At 49.0% G+C, this 27,321-nt stretch overlaps 2 protein-coding genes and 1 non-coding gene across 3 annotated transcripts; 2 read left to right on the top strand and 1 right to left on the bottom strand.

The window, feature by feature from the left end:
• Positions 1-778: 778 nt before the first annotated feature.
• On the bottom strand, positions 779-1,675 carry LOC149349354 (uncharacterized). The gene is made up of 2 exons (XM_089575442.1): positions 1,556-1,675; positions 779-1,072 (listed from the first exon to the last, which is right to left on the bottom strand). Exons 1-2 carry the CDS (start codon positions 1,673-1,675, stop codon positions 779-781), a joined length of 414 nt encoding a protein of 137 aa, XP_089431568.1.
• An 8,379-nt stretch (positions 1,676-10,054) lies between these two features.
• TRNAT-GGU (transfer RNA threonine (anticodon GGU)) lies at positions 10,055-10,128 on the top strand. The gene has a single exon. It is a non-coding gene; the product is annotated as a tRNA-Thr (tRNA).
• Positions 10,129-19,181: 9,053 nt separating this feature from the next.
• LOC149349356 (beta-3 adrenergic receptor-like) lies at positions 19,182-22,031 on the top strand. Its single transcript, XM_089576768.1, has one exon. The coding sequence runs from the start codon at positions 19,303-19,305 to the stop codon at positions 20,209-20,211; it is 909 nt and encodes a 302-aa protein (XP_089432894.1). The 5' UTR covers positions 19,182-19,302; the 3' UTR covers positions 20,212-22,031.
• Positions 22,032-27,321: the final 5,290 nt, after the last annotated feature.

Here is a 27,321-nt window from a genome sequence, read left to right on the forward strand (position 1 = left end):
CGCTGCACATGACTTAGCTAGAGATGAGATGTCTGCGTTCATTCCGGGCCAGAACATTACTTCTCTAGCTCTCATCTTCATTTTTTCTTCGCCTCCATGTGCGGTGTGCAGCAAGAGCAGAATTTCCGGTCGCTTGGCAGGAGGAATTACTATTTTGTTGTTTCTGAGTAGCAGACCTTCCTCAACGTGCAGCTCGTTGCGGTAGCACCAGTATGGACGCAGGGCATGCGGCACATGGTCCTTCGTTTCCGGCCATTCTGTGCTCGAGTAACGGCGCAGTTCAGCCATACTAGCGTCTTTGTTAGTTTCATGCCGAATACTTTCGAGCTGCTGGTCGGACACAGGAAGCGAAGAAACAACGCTGACTTGAAATTGTTCTGTCTCGTCAGTTAGTTCCGTAGTACTCGGGAAGCGAGAAAGCGCATCGGCTAGAAACAACTCCTTCCCTGGTTTGAACGTCACCTTGATTGGGAATCTTTGCAAAACAAGCCTCATGCGTTGCAATCGTAGAGGGCATTCACAAAGTGGCTTTTTGAATATAGATTCCAGAGGCCTGTGATCAGACTCGACGGTAACCTCTGACTGCCCGAAGATATAATCTTGAAATTTTGTGCAACCATGAACAATTGCCAATGTTTTCTTCTGAATCTGCGCGTAGCGCTGCTGTGCTTCTGTTAGCGAACGGGATGAGTACGCAACTGGCTGCCCATTCTGTAGAAGAACGGCTCCTACTCCATGCTGACTGGCGTCTACTGACAAGGTCACTGGGTTTTCTTGGTTAAAATAGGCAAAGGACTGGCGCCTTTGTGAGAGTCGCTCGAAGCTGAAGAAAACTGCTATCTTGCTGGTCTGTCCAGACCCACGCGACGTCCTTTCTCAACAGCTCGCGAAGCGGCGCTGACAACGTGGATATGTTAGGAACAAACCGCGCCACGAAGTTGATCATGCCGAGGAAAACTTGCAGTTCCTTACGGTTTTGTGGTTGCGGAACTTGCATGATGTCTTCGACTCTGCTCGGGTCCAGGCACAGCCCCTCTGGAGTCAGAATGTGGCCCATGTAGCGGACTCTGGGCTGGAGGAAATTGCACTTGTTCTTATTGAGCTTCAAGTTGTGTTGTCTACACCAGGACAGCAAAGCTACTAAATTGCTGTCGTGTTGCTCTCGCGACTGTCCCCAAACCAATATGTCGTCCATAACGACAGCAACGCCCTTCAAGCCCTCTAGTACCCGGTGCATCACCCGCTGAAAAATTTCCGGCGCTGAAGCGATGCCGAACGGCATGCGCAGGAATCTGTATCGCCCGTAGGGCGTGCTCATAGTGCATAAGCGGGAGCTCGGCTCGTCCAACTTAATCTGCCAGAATCCCGATGATGCATCAAGAGTAGAAAAGAATTTCGCTCCATGCAGCTGCGGTAGGATATCTTCTAACGTCGGCATGTGGTAGTGCTCCCTCAGAAGTGTCTTATTTAAGTCAGAAGGGTCCAAGCATATGCGTACTTTTTCTTTCTTTACTACTACAACCATGTGACTAGACCAGGAAGTCGGTTCTGTTACCTTAGCAACGACGCCGTCGTGCTCCATCCGGTCCAGCTCAGCTCGGACGCGCTCCTGAAGTGCGATGGCGACTCGTCGCGCTGGCTTGACGACGCCTCGAGCTTCAGGTTTCAGCTCCATGTGGTAAGCTACGTCCTTGATTTCTCCCAAACCCTGGAAAACATCTTCAAATCTTTCTACTGTATCCTTACTTTCCGAGGCGTCCACGCTGTTTAAGCGGCCAATCAGCCCTAAGCGTTCAGCCACCTTGCCGCTCAATGTAACAGGAACTGCTTGTTTCACGATAAAGAATAGCGCAGTAGTAGTCTGCGCTGTACTGGCGACCGGAAGCTCAATCTTCTTCGTGGCTTTTTCTATGTGCCCAAAAAACGAGCGTAGCATAGAGCAGCAGTCTTGTGCTGGCTTCGTAGTTATGTTACTGAGCGTCGCTTCGGGCATGACGCAACAGTTGGCTCCAGTATCAATTTTGCAGCGTATGGCAGAACCTGCGATGTCGACAGTCGCTGACCAGCGGTCTTGGTCATAAATTGCATTGACTTCCAGGGTTTGAAGGAAATAACCCTCGTCCTCTGCCATTTCGACCTGCTTTATCTTGCATCCTTGGCCCCTCGGTCTTGCTTGTTGACGACATCCACGCGCGAAGTGGTTTCGGCCGCCACACTTGTTGCAGCGCTTGCCTTGCGCAGGGCACTTTGCTTTTCCGTGCTCCGTGAAACAGAAGTTCGGGCAAATTCCGAGGCTAGCTTTCGATTTCACCGCATGTATGGCGGCCTCATCTGTTCCGCTCACTTCTGCCTCCCTGATCTCGTTAAAATGCTCCTTCGCTTGTTCCCTTGCTCGGCATATTTCCACTGTTTTGGCATACGACGGATTTTCAGACAGAAGTTTCTGCTGCAGGTCCTTGTCTTTAACTCCTAGAATTATTCGACTGCGCAGTAGTCTGTCCTCTAGCTCTCCGAATTCGCACAAGTGAGCAAGACTTCGGATATCGATTAGCCATTCGTTAAAAGATTCGCCCTCACGTTGATCTCGGGAGCCGAAGCGAAACTCGTTGAATGTTAAATTCTTCGCTGGTTTGTAGTGGGCCTCAAATTTTTCAATCAGCTTATCGAGGTCTTTCTTTTCGTCCTCATTTGCGAAATCTAAGGTATAGAACACCCGCCTTGCTTCTTCTCCAATCGTCACAAGAAGGGTTGCTTCCTGAACGTCTTTCGGCTGCTTCCTTAGTCCGGTCGCCGTAGAAAACAGAGTAAACTAACTTTTCCAGATGATCCAATTCTGGTAAGCGTCACCCGTACTTTCCAGTGGCTTTGGCGGTGGAAGAATCGTCGAGGCCATGCTTCTTTCTCTGGAGGGTACTAGGGGTGCAGCTGGACGAGGGGGCGGCGAAGAACAGCGGTGAACGCGGCTTGCGAAACGCGTCGCCGCCCCACTTCTGACGCCATGTGAACGGCCGGGAGGCAGGGAACAAAGTGTGTTTATTATCAGACAAGAGGCTGCTTATATAAGGACAGGTACAAGCATGAGCATGCGCACTTGGTACCGTAAGGGCACGTGTTAACATGACAGTGCGCATACTTACAACGGGACCAGATATTAGCACTTCTCCAACGCATCAGCACGTCTTTTGACCTTTCCCAGCAGCCTTCCTTGAGCCGCGCGTTGGCCGTCTGCCAGGAAACTGACACCATTACGTGACACGCTCTCTTGCGCCAGCGACCGTACCGCGGCTTTCCTACTGAGCGCCGCGTCATACGTGACAATGTCGACTACGTGCTCCAGTGCGGCATCATACAGCCCTTTCAACCCCAATGAGCTTCTGCTGTTGTACTGTTGACGAAAAAAGATGGCACAGTCAGGTCCTGTGTGGACTACCACCGTTTCAACAAGACCACCCGCAAGAATGTTTATCCTCTATTTCATACTGAAAAAAAAAACAGCGCAAAAAACACGGACCAAAAGTGTAGAGGACAAACACGATGCTGTGTCCTCTAGTCTCTCTAAAATATGTGTCATATATTGAAGGGGTTCGAGGAGCAAGGCATAAGATTAGAGTTCACTGTTGAAGTATCGCATGAAAGGCCCCTGCAGTTCCTCGATATGCGTATCGAGGTGAGGGCCCAGCATGCTGGGGGTACCTCCCGAGGACAGAAAGCCCTTCCTGAACAGAGCTTCGGCGCATTCGAAGGTGGTGAAGAGGGCGATCGTGGTCTCGTGCTTGAAGATGGCGCTCACGAGGCCTTGCCATCATAAGATGGGTTCTGCCTTTGCACTTCTGTGTAATAGGCTAAAAGTAGCCGCCTATTCACAGGGGCTTGTTGCCTCTGTGTGGGAATGTTGGCTAAATGCCACAAGGGAAGTGCGAGGGCACTGGGTGAGGAAAGGTTGATAAGAAAGAAACCAGCTGTCATCACGTACTTACATAAGCTGTCACATGGTTTGAAGACTGCGACCGCAAGGTACAGTGTGCGCGTGGTTTTCTCCGAGCCAGACAAGTTTGGAAGAATCGGTCCTACCTTGAAACGGCGGTTGGAAACATCCTCTCGTGCACGACCCATCCGGTGTGGGATTCGGCACAGGACGTGCTATATACCTTGTAAGGTTGGGGTCGTGTACAAAGTGCCTTTGACGTGTGGTCGCTACTATATTGGCCAGAAAGGCCAATGTGTCAATGTGCACTACGCGAACATTTTTTTTTTGTCTGAGGGTGACTCGGCTGCCACGCACCTGTCAGCACAATTCGCCACATGTGGACAGAAAGACTGCGAAAAAAGTGAGAAGAAATCTTTATATAAGTCCCTTCTCCACGAAGCTCTGATTTTGTTTTGACACCACAATCAACTACCGTAGAGAAATTTCTGAAGCCTTTTATATCAGGAGAAGTTGGGGTGAATGCGTCAGCCGCCCTTCCGTTCTGCTCTTGGATAAGAAGTCTGCATTTTGGCTATTCATTACCGCTGATCGTCGGTTCGGATGTAATCTTTAGTTCACTCCCCCTTTGCCCAAATGCGCAATCCTTGAGTGTGTAAGTGTGCCACTGTCATGTATTAAACCTTTCAGTTGCGAACAGCAACATGTTTGTCCTCTCGTAGGGTAAGAGTGCGGACTAGTTGGCGATCCATTACATACAAATACCAGCGCAAACAAGCAAATTCGTCGTGTTTCTTGCTGGTTTGCGCTGGTATTTATATGTGTGTCCTCTAGTCTTTTGGTCCGTGTTTTTTGCGCTCGTTTTTTCAATATTGATCTATTCCAACTAGTCCATGTTTTACGTCATAAGTGTTGATCCTCCACCCAGAATCGACGACGCACTGCATTAATTGCAGGGTGCTGAGTATTATTCTTGCTTGGACCTGCGCTCCGGCTACTGGCAAGCCCTGATGGCAGCCGCTGACCGCCCGAAAACCGCCTGGGTCACCCCCAGACGGCTTGTATGAATTCGATTTGATCCCACTCGGTCTGTGAGAAGCCCCAGCCTCATTCGAGAGGCTCGTTCCGGGTTCGAACCCCGGACCAGGACGAATTTTTCTTGAACTACTAAATTTCTGAGAAAGCTGTATAGCTTTCCTTTGTAGCCGTATGGCTGCGCTCGGCTAGATGTCAGTGAGTAATCACTTCCTTATTGCAAATCTACTCCACCTTGGGGGATTCCCCTAAAAATTGGACCAACACAGCTCCCACTTCGAGTTCTTGATCAATTCGCTCTCGCCCTACCATAAGCTTGCCGTCCCGGGTAGCTCAGTTGGTAGAGCTACTGCTCCGGTGAAGCGGTGGTCCCGGGTTCAAACTCCGGACGAGGACGAATTTTATGCGAAGCATATTACTACACTACAGCTACACTACAGCCCGTCGAGCGCGGCGGTGGAGCTACCATTGACCTTTAGCGTGACCACGTGACACCACGTGACAACATGATGTCACAGCAGAGGAGAGATGGGCTGCCGGCTCGCGCGGTCGGCTGCGGCGGTGGAGGCTCCACATCAGAGGCGCGGCGGCTGACCACGTGACAACATGACGTCACAACAGAGGAGAGATGGGCTGCCGGCTCGCGCGGTCGGCCGCGGCGGTGGAGGCTCCACATCAGAGGGGCTGCAGCTGACCACGTGACGCTACAGCAGCGGTATAAAGCTGAGCTTGCCTCGCTCTCCGGGCACTTACGAGGCGCCCAGGTGTTGGGATGCCGCCTAGAAGCAGGGCTGATTTGAACGAGAAGCGAAAGCTTCAGCGTGCCACAGAGACCGATGAAGAGCGGGATGAACGTCAACCAAGGAAAGCCATGTATTACCAAGCCTAGCCATCAATATGCTTCGCATCTGACTAGGCTTAATCTTAGCTAAACCTCAGCCATTTTTTCGTGAACTACGAAGTTTCTGAGACAGCTGTATAACTTTTCTTTGTAGCCATATGGCTGCGCTGGGTAATGTCAGTGAGTAATTACTTCCTTATTACAAATCTACTACACCTCTGGGGAATTCCCTAAGCGATGGACCAACACAGTTTCCACTTCGAGTGATTGATCAATTCGCTCTCGCCCTACCGTAAGCTTGCCGTCCCGGTTAACTCAGTTGGTAGGGCTACTTCTCCGGTGAAGCGGCGGTCCCGGGTTCGAACTCCGGACGAGGACGAATTTTTGTCGAACTATGAAGTTTCTGAGAAAGCTGTATAGCCTTCCATTGTAGCCTTATGGCTGCGCTAGGTAATGTCAGTCACTAATTACTTACTGATTGCAAATCTACTCCACCTTTGGGCAAACCCCTACTCGTTGTACCAACAGAGTTCTCACTTCAAGTTGTCGCGTTTAATAATGGGTTGCCTATGCGCACATTAAGCAACCTTGCGTGTCACTCCGACCAAATACTCTGGGCACGCGCTGCTTGTGAAAGTACTGACCGAAAATCATACCGCGGTGTCACCGACCAGACCGACAATTTAATTCTAGTCGCAGCATGTGAAACGGGCCTAACCCGAGCCTCTCAGGCAGCCTTGCCGCGCTGTTGGTACTTATCACTTGGAGGCAAGTGCTGCCTCGCTTTTCGAAGAATTACGATATTTGGAACGCTTCTCCCGAGGTCTGCAGGTAGGCGCCGTCGGAGTTCCTTGCCCGGCCGCAGGCAAGACAACTCTAGGTGTTCATACTCTCCTTTTTGCTTTTGGAAGAACCGCAGCACGGGATACCAGACCGAACGGGCTCTGGGTGAGGGGTTGGCTCATTTGGTGCAACCGCGTGACGGCTATCCTTTTAAGGCAGAAGCCTTTAATGCCTCATCGTTGTAAGCACGATTTGTCAACAGAAATGTCACGCTTTTCAATTGGTCGAAATGGTCGTGACGTCAAAGCGCGCGAATTCAAACGGGGCCAATTGTACTTTGGCTAGTAACTATGCAACCAAGTAAAGCAATGGTATAGTGATGTTCCAAGTAAGTGAGACTAATTAACCAATTAAGCTAATTCACCTTTCTAGTCAGACCAGAAATATAAATAAAAACGAGTATAAAATTGGTCGAACCGGGGAATCGAACCAGGGTCTCCGGAGTGCGAGAAAAGCACGCTAACCACTCCGCCATGCCAGCACGATGTTTTGGAATGAACAAAGGCGCGTCTAGTGAATACGCTGTCTTCGTTCACTCCCATCTTCCTTCCTTCCCGTTACGGCGAGGTTCAGGTGTCCACCGATATATGCGATACAGATACATTTCCTACATACATTGTTCCCACTTCGAGTTATTGATCAATGCGCTCTCGCCCTACCATAAGCTTGCCGTCCCGGTTAGCTCAATTGGTAGAGCGACTGCTCCGGTGAAGCGGTGATCCCGGGTTCGATCCCCGGACCAGGACGAATTTTTCTTTACGAAGTTTCAGAAAGCTGTATAGCTTTCCTTTGTAGCCGTATGGCTGCGCTCGGGTGGATGTCAATGAGTAATTACTCCCTTATTACAAATCTACTCCACCTTGGGGGATTCCCCTAAATATTTGGTCAGTTCCCACTTCGAGTTATTTATTGATCAATTCGCTCTCGCCCTACCATAAGCTTGCCGTCCCGGTTAGCTTAATTGGTAGAGCGACTGCTCTGGTGAAGCGGTGGTCCCGGGTTCGAACCCCGGACCAGGACGAATTTTTCTTTACGAAGTTTCTGAGAAAGCTGTATAGCTTTCCTTTGTAGCCGTATGGCTGCGCTCGGGTGGATGTCAATGAGTAATTACTCCCTTATTACAAATCTACTCCACCTTGGGGGATTCCCCTAAATATTAAACTCCCGTTGTCGGCATTGTGGTGACGTCACGCCGAGACCGAGAGCCACTCATCCGGGCTCTGAAACAAGAACATCCGGGCACCGTACGAGACTTCACGAGATTCAACGAGACTCTCTAAGCCCTCCTACAGGACCAGCATACAAGCGCCGGTTGCTCTCCAAACGAGTCACAAAAAATAACTGCTGCCAGTGTCTTCTCAATGTTTATCAAGATATCAGTCGAGCTGTACATTTGATAATGCACGGAATTATAATTTCCGGTTTCTAATAACGCGTGGAAAAAGCACATACATGCCAGAATACACTTCGTTGTCATACGTGATCTGTTAGGGGCTTTGAGAGAAGGCCGCTTAGAGGAAGAGGGCGAGAAGGGCTTTCGGCGAAAAACTTTCGCTCCCTCCCCAAGGATGGCGCTGCGGTCCCACACTCACGCATGTAAAAGACCGGCCGCTTGGCCTTCAAGCCCTTTCCCCTTCTGGCAGGCAGATGTATACACGCTCGCGGAGTATTCGAACGCGCTGCATATTTTTTTTTCTTTATTGCCTGGCTTTGGCTCATGACATTGCACAACAAAAATACACGTAACGCTATATACATACGACACTGTCGTGGTCAGCCAGCACGAGACTGGCTTCGTCAGCTTAAAATTCCCGCAACATACACAACGGCTCTAGTCTTGAGAGCCACTCGGGAGGCTCCGCAGCTGCTTTTTGGATTGCAAGAAACCAGTCCATGCTTTCCCGAAAATAAATTCGAGCCGGTCGTGCGTCTTTGTCACAATGGTAGCCTGCCATTCTGGAGCGCCTTATACAGTGGAGGCCCAAGAGCATTATGAGATCAAAAGGTGCCCCATCCTCATTATCAGTGCTTAAATAGCGAATTCCGTGCGCGTCAAGTGGTAGCTCTTTCTTTATGGTCCTTTGTAACACGTCCCAAAAATAAACCCCTTCCCAGCAATGCAAAAAAACATGGTCTATTGTTTCAGGCTGTTTACAAATTAAGCAGTTCGATCCCCACGGTAAAAAGAAATCCTTTCCCTCTAGAAATTTTTAACTGGTAACGTCCCGGTGTGTAACTTAAAAAAGAAAGTCTTTACTCCTGGTGGCACCTGAATTTTCTTCACCCTTTTTAAAACATCCCCTCCCGGGCCTCCACTGTACAAGGCCCTGTACATGGGCTCTGGGAAAACAATATCACAAAGATCATTGTACAACTTTTTCCTTTTACTTTTCCACAAATAATCGGTGGAAAAACGTGCCGAAAGAAACCGAACGCTTGCTACAATCTCTTTGTAGTAACCAAATGTTCCACCAGAGAGCTCTTCTGTGGATACCACAAACTCCGGCAGCAATCGCCGCAGCTTCACTTGGCACACGGTGCGCAAGAACGGGTCTGTGACGTCGCGAAAAAACAAAAAACGGTTCACCAGCTGCCTTAAAAAGAGGTGCCCTAGCCCTAGCCCCCCGTCTTTTACCCGCCGTAATAGGTTCGTTCTGCTACAACGTTCCCATTCGGACGCCCATATGAAAACTGCAAAAATCCTGTGTAGCTTCTGAACGTTCACACGCGAGCAATGCAAAACCTGCATCACATACCAGAGTTTGCTAATAAAAAAAAGATTGCAGACTGTAGCTCTGGCGAAAATTGAAAGGCTGGTGCCTTTCCATTTCCCAGCTCGGTCACGTGCGTCTTTAGTTTGCTCTTTCCAATAGTCCTCGCTATCGCGATAAGCATCGAGCGGAACGCCCAAATACTTGCCCGGGGTCGTCGCCCACGGTACGTTGGCGAAATGGTCCGGGTGGGATGGCCACCATCCATGCCAGAGCCCAAGGCACTTGGACCAGTTAACCCCGCTACCTGTGACTTCGCTGAACGCGCGTACACACCCGACAGCTTCACTTATGCTCCCCTGATCAACCGTAAATACTGCAACGTCATCTGCATAGGCCAGCAGCTTAACTTCAGCTGCTTGTAACCTAAATCCATACATTTTTGTCAGGCCTGCGTCTCGTCGTGTCCGCGTAAGCTTCTGCATCGTCCTGGATTTCAATGCCGCCACCGTCACAGCTGCTTAAGCCGAGCAATGGAGCCTGTGTTAGGCCCGTAAACATTTCATTCTTACTCTACTCTCGGTTACGGGAGAGGCGCAATTTTTTGGTCAGTTCCCACTTCAAGTTCCCACTTCGTTCCCACTTCGATCCCAGTTCCCACTTCGATCAATTCGCTCTCGCCCTGCCATAAGCTTGCCGTCCTGGTTAGCTCAATTGGTAGAGCGACTGCTCCGGTGAAGCGGTGGTCCCGGGTTCGATCCCCGGACCAGGACGAATTTTTCTTTAACTACGAAGTTTCTGAGAAAGCTGTATAGCTTTTCTTTGTAGCCGTATGGCTGCGCTCGGGATGATGTCAATGAGAAATTACTCCCTTATTACAAATTACTTCGGCGTCCCTCATAGCCTGAGTTGCTTTGGGACGTTAAACCCCCATAAACCAGTTGTACTGTTTTTAGCTTGCGATTTTTTTCTCTTTCCCTGTCCTTCTCTCGTACGCCATGAATTAGGCTAGCGAGCTGCTCTGCAGAGGATCGGCAGCAACGTAAACTTTTCTTCAGGCGTTTTTCAGAGGCTTCAGATGCTTTGCAGAGGAACCAGAGGTTTCGCTCAGGCGGACTGTGATGGGCGAGCCGATGTAAAAGACGCGCATTTCAACCTATCTGCCACTGTGGCCTACCTGTTTTATCAACAGTAATATTAATAAGTGGGCATTTGTGTTAAATAACAAAAAATAATAACGGCCGAATATACAACGACCAAGCCATTACTGCCTCACAGTCTGACGAGCGCCGACAAAAAATATTAGCGAACCTCTAATGGCACAAAAATGGGTCATTAAACTAACAGCGAAAGCATCCTTGAATACCTGCACACTCATACGTCTCCATTGAGCTTGGCATCGTGTATATTACTGTGTTGTTTCCCTTAGGACTATTATCCACCTCAATTAAAATTATCTCACTGCAAAGCAGCTTATGACACACGCCTTGCTCGTCACCCATTTGTCGCACGACAGAAGGCGCGCGAGGAGTTTGTCACACGACAAAACCTACAACCGGTGTCTTTGTCGAGCGATATACCCTACGAAACAAGCGTTTGTCGCACGAAATAGTATACGACAGGACTCCTTGCCGCACTACAGGAAAATCTGTCATGGAGCAGAAATTTCTGTCGTCTTTTTTTTTTTTTTCAGGTGCGACATATTCTTCCCTGAAATAGTGGTGCTAGCATATACTTATAACGAAGTGCTAGCGGCCATTTGAGAGAACAGGGCGTTTCAGCTTTGTAATATAAGATTCGAAAATCAGAGAAGGCGACTTCGGACGTTAGAAGAAAGCTAAATGCCGATAGCAAACTAAGCGAGGCGGCTAGATTACTCCTGAATAGGTATGTGAATTGCAGAAAAAAGAGCAAATGAAAGTCCCGAAACCCTTACACATTTAAGCCGCCCGAGAAAAATGAGCACAGTTACGTAATTTCTATAACGAATTTGTAATAGTGCCCTCCGACCCATGAGAGGCGCTACTTCCAAAGGCCGGAAGCGCTGCTATAAACCGAAAAACGAAAGTTAAAAAATCAATGGTCACGGCGCTGGCAGGGCAGTGAAACTTTGTACGCCTCCCAGCGCCCACGAATCACAGACTGTAGCGCCAATTCCTCCTTCAGTTACGTTACGGAGTATTAATCTCCATGACAGCGGATGACCGAAACGCGCTCGCGCAGGGGGTATTCGCATGGCATATAATTCACGCGCGGACTGGCCCAAAATCTGGCCTGCTAGGGGACGTGTATGGATGTATCGTTGCCCGTTTGCTCTGCGCGTGGCCGCGCGCCGCGCTTTACTTGGGTTTTCGTACACAGTTTCTTTGCTGTTGTGGCATGTTAGAATTGGTAGCGCTGCTGGACAACGCGGGTAACCGCAGTGCAGGGCCAATGTGTGGAGAACAGAGAAGATACTTTCCATGGTTTTATTGACATATACATATCCTTCCCGTTCCATTCGGTCTAAAAGGGAGACTTCTCAAAATACTCTATGTGTATATGTTACAGCATTCCGCACAATACAGATAACGTGTGTCGATGCAACAGAGGTGTTACGTTTATCTCAAACGGCGCAGCTGATATTTTCAGTACATCATTTCGTGCATCACTCACGCAATACATCTGTGATCATTCGTGCATACTGTCCACGCCATAGAGAGGGTTCACTGTGTGCTTAGAGTGCGCGCAATTTAATGCATGCACATGTACCTTACAATCCTAAATAATTGCAAAATAATTGTTTAGTATTTATTTAAATGCTTGAAAGGAAACCACTACCACGCAGTGGCCTTCACTGTCCATGCTAATATGCACGACACCAACAGAATTAAGATAAAGTTCCATAACCGGATCCTATTATGTACGGATTCTTCGGGGGCCAAACACGATGACTGCTTCGTCAACATTAGTGAATAAATAGTTCCTGATCCACGGCGGCGAAATGAGCGATGGCTTCCGAGAAAGCGAGCGCAGGTAGCGGTTCCCGTCGTATCCGTCACGAGGTCTCGAGCACAAAACCAAACACCACCGCAATTTTGGCAGCACCGGCATCACTAACACATGAAGGAACACGACGCCAAAGTGCCTGTGACCGACGCCGCAAAGCAGGCGACAGCGCCCGAGATTACGCGACTGACTGAGTTGCCGAAACATGCCACTATGGGCGACGGTTGCAACGGCCGCGCCGGTTGGCAATTCAGAAAGGATGGAGAGAGAGAGAGACAGATCTTTTCTTCTTCCAGAACCTTCTTGAGGTTATTACAGACGATCACGCCAATTCTTCCTTCAGTTACGTCCAAGGCGGTGGGCGAACCAGTTAAGGCTTCAACGGAAGTTTCTCCATTTAGCCGGTACCAAGTTGCTCGCGCTTTCCTCCCCCTGGTGCAAGTTCGGGCCGTTTGAGCTGCCAGCCCTCCCACCCCTCATTAAAAGGCAAGATGTACTTCGTTGCATTGCATGCTGCTGCGTCTCGGTGCTACGCACGCGTACGATAGAAATAGGCGCCGTGGGTGCGAAAGAGACTAAGTGAAGTTCTCGAGGGCAGCCGCAGACAGCAGTACGAACTGCTTACCGCCTGGATGATTTGTTTCTTCTGTTTAGTTATATACTCTCGAGGCCCGCGGGTATTATAGACAGGAGTAGGTCAGGTGAACAAGCTGTGAACAGACCAAATTATCTACAGCTTTGTCGAAGGCGATATTATTGCTGGCGGCAGCGAAGGAGGCAAGAAGGTGGTTCCAATCGTTGCTTGCGTGTAGCAAAAATGAGTTACTAAGACATGAGGGATCACTGACTTTAAACATGCGATGAATACATAATGGGATTTGGGATGGATGAAACAATAACTCGTGAAGACTAGAACCGATGTGAAGAATTTTATGGAAAAAAACATTATCCGAAGCATTTGCGGTGAGAGGCCAAGTCAGGTAAACTCAGGAAACTTTGAAAGGATGAAATCCTTGAGTGACGATAAATAATTATAAAAATATATTGCACGATCATAGACAGCGTCTAGGTCGCGTTTTGGTTTAGGGTGGTTTAACTTCCTAAAGCGACTCGTGCTATGAGGGACGCCGTAGTGAAGGGCTCCGGAAATTTCGACCACCTGGGGTTCTCTAGCGTGCACTGACATCGCACAGTACACGGGCCTCTAGAATTTCGCCTCCATCGAAATCCGACCGCCGTGGCCGGGATCGAACACGCGTCTTTCGGGTCAGCAGCCGAGCACCATAACCACTGAGCCACCGCGGCGGCAGATCGTATGTTAGTATTTCGTTAGAAGGATCCCAGATTGTGCATGTGTAATCAAGATTAGATCAAACTAGAGATTTATGAAGGATAAGTCCATAGGATGAGACTGGAGCGGATGAAAACTGCGGGCTCATATCGCCTATTGTGCAGCCAGCATTTTCGGACACAAAATCAACATTCTTGTTGCATATCACATCGCGGGTGAAATTAATTCCAAGGTACTCATATGAGGTGATTAAGCTGAACTCGATGTTATTGAGAGAATAAGTATAGTCGGAAGGCACAGCCGACTGACGCGATATCCTCATTAATTTGCGTTTGGCGACGTTAAATTTGAGTGACCATCTATGGCCGCAGGAACAATTTTTTCAAAAGTCAGATTGAAGTATAATTTCATTATTTTCAGAAAGCACTGGATGTAGCGCGCAGTCACCATAGAACAGGCATATAGAAGATTTATTCGTAATATGCAAATCAGCAGCCTAAATAAGTAACGCGGCCCTAAACCGAGCCCTGCGTCTAATTAGAGTTTACAGCAATTGTGGTGGAAAGAAAGCCGTAAGCCGACAGATAATTTGAGCGGTGACATATAAACACTCAATCTAGTGAAGCAGGTGACGATTAGTGCAAAGTTTGCTTCATTTGTTAAGGGGTAAGCAACGACGGGAAACGGTATAAAGCTTTGACGAAATGAAGACAAAAAAGTTAGGAGGACGCTTAAGCTTCGCCTTAACATTGTTCAAGAAGAACAGCGCGAAACAGAAATCGCATCGTCGCATTCCAAGCTGGTTAAACGCGCCGTGGCTAAGTCATGCTATAACAACGCTCTAAATAAATCATGCATTCACTCTCAACAAGATAGTTTCAACCACCAAACTGATCGCCTTGTGAAGGCAGGATATCCCAAGCAACTGCTCGTGTCCGTATCTGAGTCGATGCTCGCAAGTTTAAACAAAAACAAAAAGAATGAACTGACAGAGCCCGCCAAGGTAAAAGAAAAGACAACAGTTGTTCCTTACAGTTTCAAATTTCCTCATAAACTAAAGAAGATAGGCAACCGAGCTCACGTAAGAGTTGTTTTTTTCGGCTCCCGAAAAGCTTGGAAAACTGTGCAAAACAAGTAAATGACGAATTCGCACCACAAAAGTGCTCCATAAAGCATGAAAATCAGTGTGTTGCATGCCAAGAAGGTGTCATCTATTCCATTCCACTTTCGTGCGGAAAACAGTACGTTGGCCAGACGGGCAGATGCCTGAACGAGCTCCTGAGAGAACATAATAACAATGTCCATAATACTGTTAAAGGGCATCTCGGCATCCACTGCCGATATTGTGAAAGCAAAACTTGCTAGCCATACTTCCAACAAACAAAAAAAAAGTGTTGAGTAGACACCCCAATACGCTGACTCGGGAAATTATTGAAGCCGCTGAAATCGCCTGGCTAAAGGACGCATGTGTCAGTAGTCCCCCCTTATCGTTGTCAACAAAATAATTAGAATTTCTATCTGCAGGGAAGTAATGCTGCCGCATCATTTTGGTTTTTTGTGCATGGACAAGTGTGTATCACCCCTATGTTTTCATTTTGTTGTTCGGAGCCTGATCTATTTATTTCTACGTTCCGAGCAATAAACCTTTAGTTGAAAGTCAGCGCCTGTCTGTGTGTATCTTCCTTTAGTCCTTGTTTTTTAAGGTGAAAGCCTTTAATGTCTCATCGTTGTAAGCAGCAGCTGTCGACAGAAATGTCACGCTTTTCAATTGGTCGAAACGGTCATGACGTCACAGTGTGCGAATTTCAAACGGGGCCAATTGTACTTTGGCTAGTAACCATGCAACCAATTGAAGGTATCGTATAGTGATGCTCCAAGTGGGACTGAGCTTAGTTAATTGCTTAATTACCCAATTAGCCTAATTAACTTTTCTAGTCAGGCCATATAAATAAATAAAACCGAGTAGGAAATTGGTCGAGCTCGGGAATCGAACCCCGGTCTTCAGCGTGCGAGACGAGCATGCTATCCACTCCGCCATGCCAGCTCGATGGTTCGGAAGGAACAAGGGCGCGTCTAGTGAATACGGTGTCTTCGTTCACTCCCATCCTCCTCCCTTTCCTCCTGGCGAGGTTCAGGTGTCCACCGAGGTATGAGAGACAGATACATTTCCTTTCCTCAAAAACCAATTTACCGACGAGCGAGGCGTAGAACCGAATGGGCGATGGCGTTCTATGGACTCCTTGGCAGCGTTGCAAGACGCTGTCGCGTTCCACTCTTAGAGGCGAAGCTTAACATCTTAACCACACATCAGTGACCAGGCTTTAGGTCAAAAAAGTGCCCCCCCCCCCTGAATTTTGACGGCTGTCCATCGAGATATGCGAGACAATTACTGCGTAATTTCCTTTCCTCAAATAAAATTTTCATTTTCTTCATTACGGGCCCTCTTTGTCTTCTTTCACTCCCACTTCCTCCCTTCCTCTAAGGTGTGGTTCAGGTGTCCACCTAGATGACAGAGAATTACTGCGCCATTTCCTTTCCTCAAAAAGCGTTGCGTTCAAAGGGCAAGGCATCGCGCCGAACGGGTGGTGGCGTTCCGTGGGCTCCGTGGCAGCGCTACAACACGCTGTCGCGTTCCACTCCTAAAGGCGAAACTTAAGCGTCATTAATTAGCAGTTAATTAGTAATCAGGCATTATTCAGTAATTAAGCATTAATTAGTGGTTTGTCATCACTTAGTAATTAGTACTCAATTATATGGACGCCACCAGTGCCACAGAAGCAGCGAAAATGGTGCGGAAAACGCTTTCGCCTCTACGCACTTAAGACAGTCAAAGTGCCCCCTGAATTTTTTGCATGTTTTTTTGCATTGTTGGGAAGGGGTTTATTTTTGGGATGTGTTACAAAGGACAATAAAGAAAGAGCTACCACTTGACGCGCAGGGAATTCGTTATTTAAGCAGTGATAATGAGGATGGGGTACCATTTGATCTCATAATGCTCTTGGGCCTCCACTGTGTATGGCGCTCAAGAATGGCAGGCTATCATTGTGATACAGAAGCGCGACCGGCCCGAATTTACTTTCGGGAAAGAATGGACTGGTTTCTTGCCATCCAGAAAGCCGCTGCAGAGCTTCCCGAGTGGATCTCAAGACTAGAGGCGTTGTGTACGTCACAGGAATTTTAATTTTGACGAAGCCAGACTCGTGTTGACTGACCACGACAGTGTCGTATGTACATAGCGTTTTGTGTGTGTTTTTGGTGAGTGTTTTTTGGTTAAATTTTATGTGCCAAAGCCAGGCAACAAATAATAAAAAAGTTGGCGTGGCGCAGTGGTTAGCGTGCTCGTCTCGCACTCCGGAGGCCCTGGCTGGATTCCCCTACTCGACCAATTTCCTACTCGGTTTTATTTATTGATGCTTCTGGGATTATTCGCTCACGGCCGACGCCGACACCGGCTTTTCTGCGGCACGGGGCCCTTGACGTTGTCGCGTTAGTCGCGTCCACACACCCATGCATCGGCGACAACGCGATGATCTTGTGGTCTTCGGTGCGTTGTGCATTGGCGTGAGGTGTAGGCTTATGCTTCGAGAGATACTCAAAAATCATGGGAGCAGCATTCGCGCTGTGTCGTATTTCAGTAAACACCACATCTTAGTGGAAATTGCATGCGCGTTGCTCACCAAACGGTGTGCTCTGCTGTCGATTATCGCCTGTTTTCTGACTAACTACGCAGGAAGTATAATCGCTGATGATCCTTGAGATTCAGTGCACTGTGGTTGTTTGTTTCTACGTTCATAAATTGCTTGCTGCTTGTTGTAAGCGGACATGAATCAGGGCAGATACCGCGCAAATTTAGTTTGCCGCCTGCCGGCTATAACTGTCGCAGGGAATGCACGCATAATGCAGAACACTTGTCAGCTCGTCGAACGCTTTTCTCGCGGAAGAGCGCTAACACCCGTTTAGCTGCAACTGCACGCGACAGCTTCGCCACGAGCACTCGAATGAAAGGCGCCTCGAGTGCTGGCGCCTCATACATGGGAAACTTTTTCTGCAGTAGGCCAAATGAGAGGCGATGGTTTATCCATGTAGTCAGGCATTTTTCAGCATACCACAAAGCATGTACGCCATCTACCAGCGCCGGAAACATGCGCTCTCACACGCTGACGACGTGCGCGTGCCTCCATGAGTACGTACCAAAAGAAAATAAAAGACAGTCTGCAATCTCAGAGCGCCCAGAGCCTTCACAGACTAGCCGATTGTGCTGCTGAAGTGAGAACGAATGCGCGAGTGCCGCTGAGAGCTTGGGATTCACAACTCACTACGCACAATGCCCGCAAGCAGCCCGAGTCCAGGCGAAATGATTCAGAGCTCTATTTTGCGTCTAATCGTTCTCTCCCTCGACTCGTTTGCCCTTTTTTAATTCCGAGACTTCGCATTCTTGGCTACGCTCGCTGCGCTGCTCTCCTCGAATTTCGACGGCGATTACTCATTGATTGTGCAATTCCGTTCCTAGAGAAAGCTAATAAATACGTCACCAACCGCTGCTGCACGAATCCGCAAACGGCGGCGCCCTGCATACTTCGTTTCTACGCAATTTTCTCCCATAGAAAAGATTTGATTTGGCAAAAATAACGCTTATCTAGAATATCAGCCTGACTTAGTATTCCCTGTGAGTGCGCTTCTAATGGGTCAATTAAAAGTGGCACAAGATACAAAAGGCGCACTACTATGCAGCTTGCGTGAAAGAAAGAACCACTCAACGGGTGAACAATGGTGGCGAAGCAGCTTCGCTGGAGCTCGCGGGCAAGTATCTCGCTGAATAGTTTTCTCCTGCTGATGCTCAGTGCGGCTGGATGTGGCAAACATTGTCATACACATTGATCGTTTAAATAATCCTTGAGCCACAAGTTACGTGATTAGAGGTAACATGGAAGTGAGAGTGCGCTCTATTCACGTTCTCATGTTAACTAAAAGTTAAGAATGACAATATGGTTTGCGTAAATGCCGCCTCTACGAGCATATAGCAAGCATTTTTGTCACTAGTTCAGCAGTAAAGTGGAGAATATTTCTCAAACCATCTTCAACATGTCGAGCAAATAAGCCCTGTGCCAGAAACAGCTAGCCTGATGCTTTTATACCAAGCGGATGACGTAAAGTCGGGCTGTTTTGTATCCCCTTACCAAGTGTACAACTCTTGCTTTTAAATGAAAACGTTTCGTGTTGATTTGAAGAGTTAGGAGAAAAGCTTACAGTCATTGTTTACTGCACAGACCTGGTCGTCCTCCTCGCCCCCTCGCGATGCTTTTGAAATTCAGGCGGCGTTGACGCAAATCCGCTCGCGAGTGCGGACATCGGAGTGGCGACTATCATATCGCAACGAATTTTGCTGTACTCCCTCGGAGGAAATGCGCTGCTGCGCGAACATTACTGGGAGGAGTATAGTATAGTGTTCATCGAGCCCGCGGTGGACGCGCGCGGCCGTGGCGCCCCCGTTGGGCGAAGCGGCGGCGGCCTGCGCGGCCGTCCTCAGAGTGCGTCTTGCATGCCGGGGGCAGGGCTGCCGGGGCCGGCCGCTCCGCGCTGGCTGGGTGTCGCGGTCGCCGCGCTCGTGCTCCTGGCCGCGCTCCTCGGCAACCTTCTCGTGCTGGCCGTCGTGTGCGGTTTCCGGCGCATGCGGTCGCCCACCAACGTTCTCTTGGCTAGCCTGGCGACCGCCGACGTGGCCGTGGCGCTGCTCGTGATGCCTCCGCGGCTCGCCTACGACCTGGTGCGCGACTGGCGCCTGGGCCCGCTCGCCTGCCGCTTGTGGATCTCGTGCGATGTCATGTGCTGCACGGCGTCCATCCTGCACCTGCTGGCCGTGGCGCTGGACCGATTCTGGGCCATCACGCGACCCCTACGATACAGGGTGTCGCGCCGGCGGCTGGCGCTCGCCGTGGCCGCTATCTGGCTCTGCTCGGCCGCCATCTCGTTCGTGCCCGTGCTGCTGGGCTGGCACTCCGACGGCAGCGCGCCCGATGCCTCCGACTGTGGCCTGCGCGTCAACGCCGTGTACGCGCTGGTCTCGTCGCTCACCTCTTTCTATGTTCCCCTGCCGGTGATGCTGTACGTGTACCTGCGCATCCTGCTGGTCGCCGGGCGCCAGGCCCGCCAGATACGGCTCCTGGAGCGCTCGCTGGCCGGACCAGGGCTGCGGCGTAGTCTGCGCCGCCGCTCGAAGCAGCTGCTTCATGACACCAAGGCGGTGCGCTCGCTGGGCATCGTGCTGGGCGTGTTCTGCGCCTGCTGGCTGCCCTTCTTCCTTATGTACCTCATCACGGCCTGCTGCCCGACCTGCGACCTCGGCTACGACTGGAGCTGCGCCATCACGTGGCTCGGCTACTCAAACTCGGCATTCAATCCGTGCATCTACGCCTTCCTGAACCGAGACTTTCGGGCGGCCTTCCAGCAGCTGCTGGGGTGTGGTCGTCGCTCCACCCATGCCGTACTGGGTCCGGCACGTCGACATTCTCTCGTCAAACCAAGCGCCAACACGGGACGCGTCGCTACCAAGGACACTTCTGAGGCCGAGCGCCGCTAGGGCCCGTGCAGTAGCAGACTCAGCGGCTATTCCTGCAGGGAATATCTACTGAGTGTAGGAGGTGGCTGCTCATTTGTGGATCGGTTTGTGCCTCTGTGTGTGTAGTAAGTGCCAAGCAAAATCGAGGATGCAGAGTGCCGGCACTCAGCGATACGGCATTTTGCATCGAGTGCCATGGAAAAGCCGACGTGGCTTACCTCACTGTAATGTGCATCTTTCACGTCAAGCACTCTTTACTCCCCGCACTGCATGGACCACTACATTGACTTTTTAATCGTCGTGTTCAAAACTTCCCGTTACCACTCCTCATTTTTGAGACTCATTCACGAGAAATAGGCCGCCATAAAAGTAGTATGCAGGCGCGTGTGACGAAAATTGCTTTTAAAAGAAGCGTGGGTATAGACACATCATGCCGAAGTCACACTAGCAGGAATTGTCGCTGAGATTTTGCCAGGAACCAAAGGTGGGCAAAAACCTGCGATAGAAACACTGCAGCAAGATAATTCAATTTCTTCAATTTTCTTCTATTCGCTTTCGCAAAATTTGTATCCTTTTCGTTCCTCGTCGACTCCAGCACTTTGAAACTCTGGAAAACGAATTGGACGGTCGTGACTGCTGCCCTCAAAATGGAATATGTCCTGAAGAACGTGTTACCTGTTTTGACGTGCACTAAGCGAGGGGAACTGCTTTGTGCTCGTCCAAAACGCAAGCTCTCGTGTTTGGGCAAGCATAGGTGTTCACCAGTTTAGCGCTGTATTTTACACGGACAAAGGAAAACAGGAAAAAGGGACGGGAAGGCCTGGTTAGGGGTTGTGGTTAGTCCAAGTGAATTTGCGCAGTTCGCAATGAAAGGGCAGCTGCCAGAGGCGGCATCGTCGGCCTGAGCACATTTTTTTTCTCGTTAATTCCTTCTTGGTGGGAAGCTCTTATTCGCCTGCGGTGAATGCCTGCTGACGCAAAACTGGGGACTGTAAATGTAAACTACGAAATGTGGATCATTGAAAAACACGGTGGTCATATTGTCTGATCAGTTTAAACTTTCTCGAGCCTTCGTTTCGCTTATAGTTAAAGAGCTCCGAAACGGGAAGGCGAGTACACTATATATTTTTCTTGTTTCTGAGTTCCAATAGATATGGTAACGTGCAACACTATAAGCCAACAAGGTAAGCGTTTCTATAAGCAGGCGGTCGTCTGCGAAAAATCGCTCTGCCCAGGCGCTTTGTTTATGTAGGACGATTCGAGCTTTTCGTGCGCTGTGCAGCTTAATGGTCGGAACTAGTTCAGGAATAGTACTCTGTTTCGTTAATCTTATTGAACCTTACTTCGTTTTGTATTCTTAATGAACATTGCGTGTTCTAATCATTTCATCTTGTCTAAAACTGAGCGTGTTGAAATCGATCACGCACAGAAAGAGAACAGAGACATGCAAACATAAATTAACCAACAATTCAAAAATGAAAACAGAATCAGCTACCAAAGTACCAACCGTTTTATTTCAGCAGTTAGAGCATTCTGTTTTGGAACAGAAAATGTTCTTCGTGTCAGCTACAAATGATCGCGATTGAGTTTGTGTACCTGGCGCCTGGAAGGGAATTTTTAATTACCCATAATTTATCTTTCAAGTTTATACTGTGACTCGGGTTCTGATTCAGCCAAAATTCCTCCCTTTTCCAGTGAAAAAATTAAAGCAAATTCCCGCGAAGTGGCCACTAGCCTATGGTGTCGCTTGTATCATTCAGACAAGTTCATGGTCACTTCACGGCAGACAAGGACGAAAGACACCAAACGACAGGGACGGGCGCTTAGTACCAAGGGAGGAGGAGGAAAGACAGGGAGGTCAACCGGAAGAGGTTTGCTACCCTACACGGGGGAAGATTAAAGGGAAGGAAAGTAGCCGAAAATTGAAGTCGCTATGAACAGTCAGCGTTCGTTAAAGTCACAGCCTATCATGCAGGCCACAAGTTCGTAAGAAGCGGAGCAGTGCCTTGGAGGCCTTCACCGCCGACGATCGCCGCGGCCAGTGGCCGAGAATCTTCATTTCCGTCAGTGGGCGTGGGTCTAGACGCTCCAGCGCACGGCTGAGAGACTGCCTTTCGGCGCTGTAGGCAGGGCAGTCACAAAGAATGTGGGATATAGTCTCGTCATACCCGCACATGGCAGATGCAGGGCTATCAGCCATACCGATTAAGAATTAGTAATGGTTGGCGAAAGCTACACCAAGCCACAGGCTACACAGCAAAGTTTCTTCACGTCGTGGTAGGCCGGATAGAAGCCGGAGCTTCAGATTTGGGTCCAAGTATTTTGAACGTGAATTGGAAAATTGGCCGTAATTCGACGCGGCAAGCGTGATGTCCCGCGCAAGTGCGCCAAGCCTGCCCGCTGCGTCTGATCTCGAAATGGGGATCGACACAAAATCACCGTCGTGGTGAGCAGTTCGCGCGACCTCATCCGCGCGGTGATTGCCTGCTATGCCGCTGTGCCCGGTAGCCATGGTAGATAATGTCGTACCCTTTATTGATGGCAGAGGGATGTAGTTGTCGAATTTGCGCGACCAGTTGTTCATGGGCTCCACGGCGAAGAGCAGCTTGTAAGCCTTGGAGGGCAGCTTTGGAATCTGTGAAAATAGACCACTGCTGAGGGCGCTGCTGGTGGATGTGTTCAATGGCGACACGGAGATCGGTGAGTTCTGCACCCATCGAAGCAGTTTGGTGAGCTATCCTAACTATAATTTCTGTAGTCCTTGCGGGGATGACCACGGAGCCCGAGGAACTGATAGGGTTCACTGAGACGTCGGTGTAGACGTGCACCCTGTTTGCATGGTACTCGTGGAAATATTCAAGACTGACTTGTTTTAGTTCTATTGGCGATAAAACGGTCTTTTTCCTGATGTCAGGCATTGAAAGAAGCACACGGGGATTGTACAGGGTCCAAAGTGGCGAGGATGGTCAGAGGCGGGTGTAAACTGGGACGGAAGAATGGCGCGATGTGCATCAATGGTGGTTGTAAACGATGTGCGCGGCCTAGTAATAGAAAGACTGCGAAGATGGTGAGAGGGAACTCGAGATATGTGTCGAAAATGTGCCCTCAGTGCGTCAACTGTTAGGAAGGTAGGGATTGGATGCTCCTGGGCAATGAGTACAGATGCGGCTGTACAGGCAAGTTTCGGCAATCCTAGTCAAGTCTGGAGAGCTTGAGCTGAACGCTTTGCAGACTTCGTATATTTGTTTTTCGAATGTTTCCAAGTACAGAGAGGCTGCAGCGAAGAAATCCCACGAATAAGGCGTTGTAGAGCTGCATGATCGACCGCACTGGCGCTCCCCACGACTTTACCCCAAGAAAGTCCAGAACGTGAGAACTCGCTGTCAGTCTCCTTTTCATGTATGAAATATGGGAGGCCCTTGATAGGCTTCGGTCGATGATCACTCTCAGAAACCGACGGATCTTTTCGTAGGGCATTGCTGTGCCGTTTATGCATACAGTGTAATGAAACTTGTTCTTGCGTGTAAAGGCAACAGGCCAGCACTTTTCGGTTGAAATCTGTAGGCCTTGCAGGTGGAGGTAGGCCGCAACAATACTTGACGCCTTTTGAAGTCTCACTCGATCTACCAAGTGATTTTATTGAAGCCTACGGGCGGTGATTTTCATCGAAGAAAAATTAACCGGCCAGCCATTATCAAAAACATACAACTACGTAGACGAGTTACTGGTCGTCTTAGAAGCCATTCCATCGGACCAATTTAATCGGGTAGCCACCAACATCATCGACGTATCCACTTCATCTGGAGGGCTGAGGTTCACATACGAGTTTGCAGGTGACAACAAAATGCAGTTTTTGGGTACACTTCTTTTTTCTGAACCCCAATTATGTTGGATGTACAAACCTAGGTCGAAGAAAAGTCTCCTCTCGTTCGGAGTGCTCATTCGAAGTTGATAAAGAGAGCCATCACATGCACCGGCCCTGAAGCAGCACTCGTAAAAAGTTGCGATCATCTGATAGAAGCAAGTTTTCAGCAGCAGATAACTCGCCTCGCCCTCTCTGGATATCCCCAGCATTTAGTTGCAGGTGTTTTCGAAAGCTTACTGCAAAAGTTGAAGTACACCGAAAAAAAAACAACTGCTCCAGGATGTTGAAAGAAAAAGGAACCCGTCCAGGCCATCCCTTATTTCCATAAGATTTCGCACAATGTGAAGAAGATGGCTGCAAGATAAGATTTTAATGTTGCAAGCTTGCTGAATTTTGTACGATGGTACATCAGCGGAAACGGCAGCCATGCACAAAGAATCACACCATCAGGTACACCGAGTGCAAAAAATAGTCTATTTACGAGATTCCTCTGACTTGTGGCCGAGATTACATCGGACAAACGAGGCGTTGCTTCAACGAAAGGGCAAAAAAACAAGCATCGACAACCCGGAACAACGAAGGAAGGAATCTGTTGGAGCACCGCAAGCTATGTGATCGCAAGAAGACAGGCAGACCACTTTTGCAGAGGACTAGATTCTTGGCATGGGCTTATGACAGAGCAGAAAGAGAAATTATCGAAGCGTTCTTCATAAAGAAAGCAGGCAGCGAGCGCGTTAGCACCGTCTCCATCTCTCTGAATGAAAAAGAACTTCACCCAGAAGGCCACTAGTAGTGCACTTTTTGATAGTTTCATGTTCATCTCGGTTTTAATTTTACCCGTCTTTACATCATGGCACCGCTTTATTGTTTTTACCCGTGGGCTCTTTCCACTCAGTGCTTGTTATCGGTTTTTAGCTAGCAGTTTCACATTTCTTGTTGCTTCATGTACATCTTGTTTTGGATTGCACCCGTTTTTCACGAGTTCTCTGCACTGGTTCTTACCCGAGGGCTGTGTACACCCCGTTCTTTTTGTGGTTTTTATTCTTATGTTACATTGCCTATGAGTTCGCTCCGAGCTCTTTTAATCATACGTGTTGACAAACCATGTTTTTAAAACTTATTTCGCTTTCTTTTATTTTTTTTTCGCCTTTTTTATGCGTCATCACCCGACACGACGACGAGGTTGTTGAACATGGGACCCAAGTTTTGCGTTCCCCCACGTCCTAACAGGACAGAGCTCTTGGGACTTGTGAGGAGCGTGGCATCCAAGGCAAAGAATGGCGGTGGAGACAGGTGCATTGACAGCGCAGTGGAGTGCCATCCCAGAAGACAGCCTAAAGCGGGCCTTGACCTTCTGAGGTCAACGGTGACGACCCTGCGTGAAGCTGACCTGCGGCTACTGCAGTCGGACAAGGAAGGAGGATTTGTCCTAGCCTCACCTCATGTGTACAACGATAAAGCGGACAAGGCAGTGTGAGACAACTTCCAGGAGCTGGTAGGTGTGAAACCGGCGAGATTGAAGAAAAAAGTGATGCGATGTGCGAGGATATGGGCCTGACGAAGATGGCCTCTGCCATAAGCAAGTGCGAAGAGACAAGTCTGACAGTCTTCTTCACAGCCAAAACTCACAAAGAAGAGTGTCCTTTCAGAGCCATTGTGTCGGAAAAAAGAACCTGGCTGAGCATTGTGGGCGGTTTTTTACAACGGGCCCTCACCGAACTCACGGTGGACGACCCGTTCCTGATACGCAAGCCTCAAAGCGTGGACGACTTTCTTCAGGGTGCCTGTCAGCCCAACGTGAGTGGCTTATCGATAGATGTAAAAGACTTGTACTACTCGCTTCGCAGAATTTGGTGTGCAGAGAAGTCGCAGAATGCATTGACCGACACGGCGTGGTGAAATTTCAGAACTCTTGGGGCCTGTCGAAAGGAAATTTTATGGAATTATTAACGAGCTACCTACAATCCACCATCATCAGTCATAAGGGTAGTTTCTACATTCAGCGGGAGGGGATATGCATCGGGTCTTCGCTCGACCCCATTCTGAGTGATTTGTTTCTGGCGCGTATTGACAGAAGTCTTACGACTGCTATTCAGGTGATAAGCATCATTAAGGTGTTCCGTTATGTAGATGAGTATCTAATTCTTTATAAAGAGGACGAGACAGCACGACAGCAACAGCACGTTGGCCAAATCATTGACGTTTTCAAAGAAGAACTAAGAGGACTAGAAATAACGAGCGAACTCCCAGAAAACAACGTTCTGCAATTCCTTGACTTGACGCTAACCTTTTTAGACAGTCATGTTTGTTGGCGGTACGGACCACGAAGCAAAAAGGGTCTGCTTCCTTACACCTCAGCCCACTCCAAGATCATCAAACGGGGAAAAGTGAAAGCAGCAATGAAAGCCGCATTGACAAGATATTGCCACCATGATGTACAAGCTAGTTTCGACGCCCAAATTTGTCGGCTGGAAGCAGCAGGTTACCCGACGCAGCTACTGTCCAGTGTCGCAGAAGGAGTACTGCAAGAACTTAGAGGCAGGAAAAAGATCAGGGCCACATCACAAGAAAGGAAGCCGTATGCAGTAATTCCGTACATTCATGGCTTTTCACACAACCTCAAGAAGGTAGGCGAAAACGTTGGCGTAAAAGTGCTGATGTCAGCCCCTAACAAGTTAATGAGCATGTGTGCCAAGGTAAATAGTGAGCGAACGGGAAGGAAGCAGTGCCAAAAGAAGCACAAGAACATGCACGTGAAATGTACTAAAAACGTCGTCTATCAGATACCACTGTCATGCGGGCACGCCTACATCGGCCAAAGAGGGCGCTGTTTAAATGAACGGCTGCAAGAGCACAAAATATCTTTGAAAGGCGCCATCAGCAGTGAACTGGCAAGACATTGCCGAGAGCATGAATGTGCTCCCCAACTTGGCAACACCACAATCATATCTACCTACCCAGACCAACGGACGAGAGAAATTGAAGAAGCCATCAACATTCGGCAAAATGGTGAAGAGTGCGTCAGCATCCCTTCCATTTCACTTCGCGACAGCGAAATTAATTATCTGTGTATGAATGCATAATCTCATGCAACGTGGTTTCTTGTCTATCCCACCTTCCCTCTTTCTCTTCTTTTTTTCCTACTTTTTTTTTTGCACGAACGAGAGGTATTTAACCGGTGAACGTGCAATAAAACTTGGTTGATAGTCAGCGTCGTGTCCCTCTCTCTGCTTCGTCCCCGTTAGCGCTGTTTTTAGCCTCAGATC

This window comes from Amblyomma mixtum, chromosome 3, assembly GCF_055824585.1.
Source record: "Amblyomma mixtum isolate Tamu chromosome 3, ASM5582458v1, whole genome shotgun sequence".
Taxonomy (NCBI): Eukaryota; Metazoa; Arthropoda; class Arachnida; order Ixodida; family Ixodidae; genus Amblyomma; species Amblyomma mixtum.

Excerpts from the sequence above, each read along its gene's own strand:
- LOC149349356 (XM_089576768.1), top strand. The coding sequence starts at position 19,303 with ATGCGGTCGCCCACCAACGTTCTCTTGGCTAGCCTGGCGACCGCCGAC.
- LOC149349354 (XM_089575442.1), bottom strand. The coding sequence starts at position 1,675 with ATGGAGCTGAAACCTGAAGCTCGAGGCGTCGTCAAGCCAGCGCGACGA. Across the intron at positions 1,073-1,555 it reads ACGACGGCGTCGTTGCTAAG|CCCAGAGTCCGCTACATGGG; the intron begins GTAACAGAACCG and ends AATTTCCTCCAG.